This window comes from Podarcis cretensis (genome assembly GCF_951804945.1).
Source record: "Podarcis cretensis genome assembly, chromosome: 1".
NCBI classification, from domain to species: Eukaryota; Metazoa; Chordata; class Lepidosauria; order Squamata; family Lacertidae; genus Podarcis; species Podarcis cretensis.
Window position 1 is genome coordinate 95,246,587 of NC_137170.1, and position 10,446 is coordinate 95,257,032.

Consider the following 10,446-nt stretch of genomic DNA (forward strand, 5'->3'; position numbering starts at 1 on the left):
TCTGTCATAACTTGAGCAGTGCCAAACACTTTTGTTTCGGGAAATTTTAAATTGTGTCACTGCACATCTTTGTTTAGATACACTACACAGAAACAAAGCACTTCAGTTTAGGAGCAATTTGAAGAAGACAGGGAGAACTCTCCTATGTCTACGGATTGTGATGAGAATCAGGAAGACTTAACTGGCTTTCTCTTGTTTGCTGAACAGAAAAGGAACAATACATATTATGCCCCATTAATTTTGTTGGAGCTGTATTTCACTCAGATTTAGTAAACCATTCTCAAAGGGCTCCTGCAAGTTAAAAAGCAATCGAAATTTCCATATGTAGAAGGGGTTTAGTGATTCCCCCACCATCTCTGCCAAAATATTAAAATTAATCTAGGCTTTAATGTTAATTATCAAGAAAAAGTCACCTTTTTATGGGAGTAAAGATCTGTTTAAAACAAACCATTTATTATTTTATTGGGAAAGCCTTAACTGACATATTTGTATTGAAAGGTCTCCCTCAATGACCATTATAAAATTTCTCTGTGGATATACTGTTATCTATCAGGTAACCACATAATAATTATCTATTCAAAAAAAACTGGTCAGCCCAGGTATTGTGCAGCTAAAATTGATTATGTGTGGCTGCTTTTCAAACTGACTAAGTCTAGGAACTTTTTCATCGTGTTCTATTTATATGTTTAACTTAACTGTGGTTTTGTTTTGACTTTTTTAAAGGAAATTCAGCAGAGGCATGGTCTGGCCAACTCCATTTCCTCATACTTAATCAAACCTGTCCAGAGGATTACCAAATACCAGCTTTTATTGAAGGTACACCAGTGATTTGTTTCTACTCTTATGATACTTATTTGCATATGCCTTTATTTAACTGATGGTACACAACTGAGAGGGACGCAGGTTGCGCTGTGGGTTAAACCACAGAGCCTAGGACTTGCTGATCAGAAGGTCGGCAGTTTGAATCCCTGCAACGGGGTGAGCTCCCGTTGTTCAGTCCCAGCTCCTGCCCACCTAGCAGTTCGAAAGCATGTCAAAGTGCAAGTAGATAAATAGGTACCGCTCCGGCGGGAAGGTAAATGGCGTTTCCGTTTGCTGCTCTGGTTCGCCAGAAGTGGCTTAGTCATGCTGGCCACATGACCCGGAGGCTGTACGCCGGCTCCCTCGGCCAATAAAGCGAGATGAGCGCCGCAACCTCAGAGTCGGTCACGACTGGACCTAATGGTCAGGGGTCCCTTTACCTTTACCTTTACACTAACTGAGAGGAATGTGAATCCCACACCAGCTCAGATTGAGTAATCTAACTTAGATTTCACTTACAAGGTGCATTGTGATACTAGATAGCAGACTTGGAGAATCATTAAATTTTTCATTGTTATAATAATATATGTTGCATTTCTTCCTTGTCCTCTCCTGGTCCTGCTTCTGTTGGGCTACCCAGGGCTAAGCCACGGTTTGGCTTAGCATCACATCTGAACCTGAGCATGTGGTTTGTTTCCTCTAAACAAAGCATGAGTTGTAAACCACGAGCAAACCATAGTTGTGGCTCATGGTTTGTCTGTAGTAAGACAAACCACAAGCCTGGGTTTGGATATACTGCTAAGCCAAACCATAGCTTTACCCCAGGTAATGTGACAGCAGCAGAACTGGAGGAGGAGCATAGCAGTCACTATAATCTCTCCAGGAACCCACATGTTTGCTCGTCTGCAAGTCACTATCAAAATGGCATGGGTCACATGCAAAGTCACTGGGTGGAGCTCAGAGATGGTTGGGTGACAAAGGAGAAAACGAGCTGAAACAATATTGTGATAATAATACCCAGTACTGAACTTAACTTTAATATTCAGTAAAGTGGAGAATGAGTGTTTGTTATTGATATTATATCAACATTATCTACATCTGACAAGATACACACTCATCCAGGTGCCAAATACCTTGATTTGAATGTTCTTACTGACTGCAAATTAAGGAAGCAGCAATCTTTTATGGGGTTTTGTTTTGTTTACTGTTTCTCTTCAGGAGCTTCTAACATGCTGTGAAGAAGGGAAGGGAGAACTCAAGGATGGTTTGGAAGTGATGCTCAGTGTTCCCAAGAAAGCCAATGATGCCATGCATGTTAGCATGTTGGAAGGTAAGCAGATTTTGACAGTAGGGAGAGGAATGTTACTACATACATACATACATACATACATACATACATACATGAATATGCCAGTAAGTGCAGAAGTGAGCGTTCTTTTGGATGGATAAATAGATAACAGCATTTACAGATACTTGGCTTTACTAAGTAACTTTGCAGATTCCTGCTCCCAAAGAAAGAATGAAAGAAAGAACTTGAGACTGTCTATAACTTGTGCCACACATTCTTAAAAGTTTTTGTTTTCAACACACAACATATCTCCTTGAAGTTGCCACATTTTGTCCAAGTTTAACTAGTGCCCCATTCCTTTTCGGCACATCTTCACCAATCCCTTTCCCTCTTGTTGCATAATCTATTTTTTGTTCTGTACAGTAGTTTTGTACAACTTTAGAAAGTGTGTTTGCATCAGAGTTCCAAAGGGTCATTGCTTCCTCACCCCATTTATGGAATCCCTCTTTTGGGAAGGAAAAGGGGGTCTCGGTGGTGGAACACAAGATTGATATGGCAAGGAGGTCAGACACAATCTCAGACTTGCACAGAATTTCATGGCATTTATAGATATGGCACATATGTCCTCTTCCCTTACTTTTGGTAATTCTTTAGAGAACAAGTTTCATTTCTCAGTCTCTGTCTTATCAGTTTGTCTAAAACCAACTTCATTTCATGATCTTTATGTTTTTCATTTGATCTGATTTGTTTTATATGTAGGATTTGATGAAAATCTGGATGTTCAGGGAGAACTGATCCTTCAAGATTCCTTTCAAGTGTGGGACCCCAAATCTCTCATCCGGAAGGGTCGTGAGAGACATTTGTTTCTCTTTGAAATTTCTCTTGTTTTCAGCAAAGAGATCAAAGATTCTGCAGGGCACACTAAATATGTTTACAAGAACAAATTACTGGTATGTTTGCTGAGACTAGGATGAATGTTTGTATGGGCTTATTTTTTAAGTATGAAGGGCGCAGAAATAAGGTGTGCATGTCTTTGTACCAAATTTGGAAGATGCTAGCAGTTTGGTGCCACATCCCATGAGGATTAGCTTTATTCTACTTTACTTGAGAAGCAATGTGCAGAGGATACCCGAAAAGGCTTAACACTATTCAATAAAGTTACATCCATTGCAGTATGATACTAGGCGTGAGTTTCTTCCTAGCCTCAGTTCTAAATCTGTAGAAAATGTGTTTCCCAACCATCTCTCTTTCCTAACAGACCTCAGAGCTGGGAGTGACAGAGCATGTGGAAGGAGATCCCTGCAAATTTGCCTTGTGGTCTGGACGGACTCCCTCCTCAGATAACAAAACAGTGCTGAAAGTGAGTCTCCAAGTTTATTTTCTGTGTCTTCATCTCATTGTTCTACCTCAGCAGCCATATGTTGTTAGATAAACCTAGCTCTGTGGTACAGCTAGCAGTTTGATATTGAGTTTGATGTAGAATAGAGTCCAGTTCTTCAGACTGTGGTTCCTTAGCAGTTCTCTACTTCCACAGCTGGGAGTCTGCATACAGTCCACCTGATGATGTTGCATTAATAATGATGTAGCAGCTGAACTGGCCTTGAGGTAGGAGTTAGGATGCTGTGCCCATATGATTTAGCCACCTTGGGTCCCGTGCTGTGATGGGGATGCAGATCCTGCGAAACACAATGGCTCCTGTTCACCTACTCTCCCCATTTCAGGGCTTTCTACCAGCAAGTGATTGGGTTACCCCCCCCCCCCGCCAAGCTACTTATCACCAATTGGCCTAAAAGTTTCCCTCATGTCTCCCCAAGAAAGGACCCCTGACCGTTAGGTCCAGTTGTGGGTGACTCTGGGGTTGCGGCGTTCATCTCACTTTATTGGCCAAGGGAGCCAGCGTACAACTTCCGGGTCATGTGGTCAGCATAACTAAGCTGCTTCTGGCGAACCAGAGCAGCGCATGGAAACGCCATTTATCTTCCCGCCAGAGCGGTACCTATTTATCTACTTGCACTTCGTGCTTTCGAACTGCTAGGTTGGCAAGAGCTGGGACAGAGCAACGAGCGCTCACCCCATTGCAGGGATTCAAACTGCCGACCTTCTGATCGGCAAGCCCTAGGCTCTGTGGTTTAACCCACAGCGCCACCTGCATAGAACTTGGCTTAAGACATGCATGGTGAATAATCAGAGATAACAAGGTTTTAATGAAGCGTAGATAAAAGTGTACTAAAGTGATACAATAATTTCTTAAGAAAAGGGTTTTACGTGGAAAGGTTATTGAAAAACAAACTCAACCCACAAATGGAGCAAAAAACAACAACAAATTAATCATGAAGGCTTACACACAAATTCCACACACTCTCTAGTCACATTCCTTAAGGCTACAGACTTAGGACCATCTTGCAATAGTGATCTGCCTCTCTAAGGATTTCCTGGGTACTTGTAACCTGAAAGTTCATTTGATTCACAAATCAAACAACACACCTTTCAAAGGCTTGAAAGAGAATGATGGCCCTTGTCCTTGATAGACAACATACTTTCCTAACTAAAACAAGGCACCTAGCAAGTTAATTTTTTTTAAAAAAAGTAAGGTCTAGAAGGTTGATAGGAAATTAAATCATGCCCAGGCATTGCTAGGAAAAGTCCATGTGGTCCAATTGAATGCAGATCAGGTACATATTATCAGATTCATGAGACTGAAGTAGTCTGCAAGGGGGGGGGTTAAAATTGGATTTTATTAAAGATTTTGTTATGTTAAAAAACAAACACATAAACAAGGAAGAGGACACATAGCGTCTCCATTTTCAATTCATAGAGTCTTTTTCATAGTTGGTTTATGTTCGGTATGAGACACTATTGTTATAGACATGCAGTTGTGGGGGGAGAGAGGGGGGAAGGGGGAAATGGTCTGCGGTGTTGACGTGGTGTGACGTAAGGAATGTATTTGCTATTCATTGCTTATAACAGAAGAGAATCAAGTTCACTGAAAGTTCCTTTATAGTATTCCCCCCCGCCCCTTAACTACTGCCCAGTCTCTCTGGATTGTTTTGACTCTAACGATTTTTTCACCACCTGAACAAGCTGGTGATTTTTGCTGATTGATTTTGTTTTAACAAGGACCTTGTAGCATACAGAAATCCTAGTGATGGAACAACATCCTATTTCCCCCTCTGTCAGGCGTATTGTATTTCATGTACTACACACATTTATCTGGTTTTTGCTAAAGCAGCTGGTCAGGTGCTTTTGACACTTGAACTACTTATGATTTACCCAGGCAGATTGTTCTCTAATGAAGAACAAAGGAATGGAAGAAACTGAAACAAAGCACTAGAACATGAAGCCATACTTCTGCTTTCTCTGTTGAATTCTTTAGGCATCCAATATTGAAACAAAACAAGAGTGGATAAAAAATATTCGGGAAGTGATTCAGGAAAGGATGATACACTTAAAGGGAGCCTTGAAAGAGCCAATACAGCTCCCCAAAACCCCAGCAAAGCAAAGAAACAACAGTAAGAGGTAATCTTAGTAATTCCTTGGAATAGCTATGATTTTTAATCACTTGACGCTCTGCTTAAGGTAATTAGTTTGCTATGCAAAGGCTTTGTGAAGATTTGTCAATGTGGGAGTAATTGTATAAATAGTTGTTTCAGTGAATATCAGCAGCACAATAAACTTTGTCTACAGGGATCAGTTTCTCCCATAGCCATAGCCTTGGATCCAGCAGAAATCAGGCATGGCTCTGTCTCTCAGCTGCCCAGCTGGTTCCTTGCTTCTAGTTCACACTCCTCAACTCTGGCCTTTGTCTTTCTAACTAACAATTATATGTGGGAGCCCCCCCCCCCATTTTACCTCTAGCTTGGAGCCACTTCCTTTGTTACCTTAGCAACCCATACTTAGCTGGCCATTACCAAGAAACTTGCCTGGCTATTCCAGCAATTGAATCCTTGTTGGATCCAGGAATTAGAAGGGACTCAGGCATACAACCTGCCACCTGCTACATACAAAGAAACCCCACAATAGTATGACTTACAGAGAGAACATTTGAATGGAAAGGTATGAAATACTCCAAACTCTTGTAAAATGTGGAAAATATATAAAATGGAGGGGAAGGGTATCAGTACATTAATGTTTTGTACGTTTTTCCTTAAAGATTGTTATGATTTCTTAATTCAAACTACTAAAAATGCAAAGACTGAGAAATGACCCTTGGCAATTGGCGTCCGTTTTCCAAAACAGCAAAGCTATAATCTAGATAGCTTGGTTTGGTTATGTGAGAAATCCAAGCAGAATGGGCTATGGGCAGGCCACCCTCATTACAGAGCTATTTTAAGAAACATTGCTGTCACCATATAAGCCCAGGATAGTCAATTTCCAAGAGCAAACATGGTTATTATGTGCTAGCTTCATGGTAGAGGTGACATCATTCTAAATTACAGATTGAGTTGTAACACAAATGTGATCGGCTGAGCAACTGACTTTTCACACACTAGCAGAGCAGTTTTCAAATCCATTGACGAAATTTTCTGGTTCTTTCCCTGCAGAGAGGGAGGAGAAGATGCCGACAGCCAAGGAGATGGGAGCAGTCAGCCAGACACAATTTCAATTGCATCCAGAACTTCTCAAAATACAGTGGACAGTGACAAGGTAGGATTTGTTCTTGAAAATATAGCACTGCTGATTCTAGGCAGAAGAAAAGTATTAAACTGTCGTCAGAGATAAAAATTAAGTGTTCTGTCTTTTTGGAACTGCTTAAACTGTCCGTTTACGTTCCATGGCTGCATAGAGTTCATATCAGGTATGTCCAACTTTGTCCCTCAGCTGACAGAAGTCTCTTTGATCCTGTGGAGGTTTCCATGAGTGGAAAGGGACAGGAGATGATTTTTGCAAATTTCCCTTGTGCCGCTTTCCATTCTATTCAAAAACATCCTCTGGAGCAGATTTGAGGGGCACAGAAAATATTACCTCCTCCCTCAGGAGGTTGTACAGTCTCCCTCAGGAGGTTGTGGACTCTCCTTCCTTGGAGGTTTATAAGCAGAGGTTGGATGGCCATCTGTCATGGATGCTTTAGCTGAGATTCCAGCATTGCAGGGGGTTGGAATAGATGACCTTTGGGTCCTTTCCAACTCAAAGATTCTATGATTCAATGTTTCTGCCTTTCTACTCATAGAAGCTTCAATTGGATCAAATTGCCCTTCTCTCAATGAAGAGACACAATTGAATACAACTCATTCTTTGTGAGTGTGAGCATCCTGGAAAAGTAAAGCAGCCAGGCTGGATTCGCTCCATAAACTGGATCCAGGGTTATTTTTTCTTTCTTTCTTGGCACATTGGCATTGTGAATTGCGCGTCATCCTTAAGTAGTTATCACCAAGAATTTATGTGATGCAAATGTAAAAGAGCTGAGTTGCACTCAAGTCTGTGGCACCATAACATGGAAAAGACTTTCCTTTCCAAGTAATGTCCATGTGTTACTCCTGCTCTGTAATAGCAGGTGGAGGAGGAAGGATGGGCAAGGAGGCAAGGGCTGATTAGCAGGGCCAGCCTGATAGCATAAGCAACCTAAGTAGTCACTTGGGGAAGGAATGTTTTTAAGGTTGTAAGTAGATTAGTGTGTGATTTGTGATTTGTAGCCCAGAAACTCTTTCAATATTCTGGTGGCCATCAGGGTACTACTTCTGGATTGAGGGAGGCTCTGCTTGCTTCCTCGAAATTTTAAGACACACATTTCAGATTGTACAGCACAATTGCTTGGAGGCATAGACAGATGGGGAATGTGAGCTTGTTGGACCCTGGAAATTGGTGGTGTTAGAAGAGGCCCTGTCAGGAATTGATAAACCACATATGAAGAGGGCTGCCAGGTCCAGGAACTCAAACGCACTTCAGCAAGAACAACACAAGACTTTAGTGTGGTGTCCAAGGTGCAAAACCTGGTAAGGAGTCATTTTGTGGGGTTGAATAGTCTCTGTCTTTTCTCTCTTTGACATAGTGGAATGCTTGAAGATGATTGGATTCTGTTTTCATTGAATGCATTGTTCAGATCTGGATATTCAGTTGCCATATTAATTTGATTGGGAACAGAAATGCATCTGCTTGGTATTGTTTCCTGATCTTTCAGCGGTGACAGACAGACAGATAGATAGATAGATAGATAGATAGATAGATAGATAGACAGACAGACAGACAGACAGATAGATAGATAGATAGATAGATGATAGATAGACAGACATATAGATAGATAGAGTCCCAAGGCACACAATTCAGAATGCAGACTTCTGATTCAGTATCTGAAGTATCTTCAGTATCTGAAGAAGTGTGCATGCACACGAAAGCTTATACCCAGAACAAACTTAGTTGGTCTCTAAGGTGCTACTGGACAATTTTTTTATTTCATTTCGACAGCGTCAGACCAACACAGCTACCTACCTGAATCTAGAATCATGCAGAAGCAATTACTGAGCTGTAGTTTGCTGATTGCTATTGAGTCTTGAAATATCACTGTTTGGTTCAGGTACAAAAGCAGTAAAGGTATAAAAAATTTGCTAAACTGCCTGAAGAGTTTTGTCTGTGGTACATTTGGGACAATGTTATGGTACATGCCATAGAATTATAGAAGTGTAGAGTTGGAAGGGTCATTTAGTCCAAAAACCTGCAATGCAGGAATCTGAACTAAACCATTGATGGCCATCCAACCTCTGCTTAGAAACCTCCAATGCAGGAGAGTCCACAACCACCTGAGGGAGTCTGTTCCATGGTCGAACATATGTCCTTTCCAGAAGCAGGGTAAATACCATAAGCAGCATTGTTGGCAGAGCAAACCTGTGAAACAGGAGTAAATCTTAAATGAATAACTTTTATAGGAGTCCTAAGATATACAAATTATGTTTGCATTAAAGGCATATTCCGGTGTTATTGGTTTAATTTCCTTCCAATAAAGTGGCAGTCATATGATCCTTCACAGATGTCTAAAAGGTCAGTAGGGCTGGGCAAATGCACTGTTCCAAACACATTGTTCAGAAGCAGCACAAAAGTTAGCTATGCTTCTTCCTTTTCTTTTCTTTTCTTTTCTTTTCTTTTCTTAGGACGAATTTTGTATGCGGTTTGCTTAAGCGATTAGAGATCAAGCTCTAGTTTGTTATCATGGTTGTACACTTGCTTAACTTTCTTGGCAGTCTGAATCTCTGAATTTCAATTTTTTTTGTAAAGAATGACATATTACAATTAAGCACATAATCAAAGCCCTTGAGAAACCACAATAATCTTGCTCACAATAAAAGTGACCTTAAAGCAAGGAACCAAGTCTGTTGGCAATACATTTTGAAGTCTGCAATATTTTGTCTGAAGGATCTTTTTCTTTTTTTCATTTCAAAATTTGGAAACTGTGGCAGAATTTAGACTGTACATCTTATCCTGACTATTGCAAACCCTAGCAGCTGGCTGCAGATCTACTCACTTATTGACCACTCTGGCCACCAACATCCCCATCCTCAAAGAAGATTATGCATTTTCTGAGAATTTAAGGCAAATTTCCCATGGCAACACATCTGCAGTGCCTCTCCAGCTGTTCCCATCCCTGCAAAACTGAAGCAAAGGCCAATCATTCAGTGATTTCCTGTTATGTGCATATGTCACACATTGCTTTCTCAGGGAGTGATGCGGGTTTTTTGAAACATCCAAAGGCTGCATGTTACAGGTGGAAAAAATGATTTCTAACTGGTCACATTTATACTAAAACATACTCAGCCAATTTATATACCACTCACTGAAAATATATATACAGTGGTACCTCCGGTTGCAGACAGGATCTGTTCCAGAGGTCTGGCCGGATCCTGGGGTTTTCGGAACTGGAGAGACTGCTTCTGCGCACACGCATGTGGCAAAAACCCCGAAATATACTTCCGGGTTTGCTGCTTATGTATCCCGAAGTTTACGTCACTGGAGGGATATGTAAGCGAACGTACGACTGTATATATATGTGTGTGTGTGTATTCCTGTAGGCTGTGGACAATAAGAAAAAATTATCCAGGCTGTATTAATGCCATAAGAAATAGTGTCTGAACAGTTCAACACATTGGGTTGATATGGTGGCAGAATTTACCTGTCTCTTGCCTTCCATTTGCCTGCTCTTCTACTGCCTGTGTTCATTTTGCTTGGCTCAATATGCAGCTTGCTTACTTACTTACTTACTTACTTACTTACTTACTTATTTACTTACTTACTTTGTGCCTTAGTTATGCAACTGCTAAAATTCATCAAGTCCCATCTACCACAGTCAGAAGCCAGGGGCCCATGGGGCTCTCATCTGAAGTCCATGCTTATGTTATATTTTCATATTGTAATGTATGGTATGGAGACTCCCT

General features: G+C 41.0%; 1 protein-coding gene across 15 annotated transcripts in view; it reads left to right on the forward strand.

Moving 5' to 3' along the window:
- The window catches only part of KALRN (kalirin RhoGEF kinase), a 492,818-nt gene that overhangs the window by 361,526 nt on the left and 120,846 nt on the right, over positions 1 to 10,446 (forward strand). For all 15 annotated transcript variants that reach the window (XM_079992485.1, XM_079992495.1, XM_079992497.1 and 12 more), the window contains 6 exons: positions 724 to 816; positions 2,020 to 2,131; positions 2,849 to 3,039; positions 3,348 to 3,449; positions 5,463 to 5,605; positions 6,631 to 6,733. In XM_079992485.1, coding sequence (XP_079848611.1) covers positions 724 to 816; positions 2,020 to 2,131; positions 2,849 to 3,039; positions 3,348 to 3,449; positions 5,463 to 5,605; positions 6,631 to 6,733 — 744 coding nt within the window. The remainder of the gene's footprint in view (positions 1 to 723; positions 817 to 2,019; positions 2,132 to 2,848; positions 3,040 to 3,347; positions 3,450 to 5,462; positions 5,606 to 6,630; positions 6,734 to 10,446) is intronic.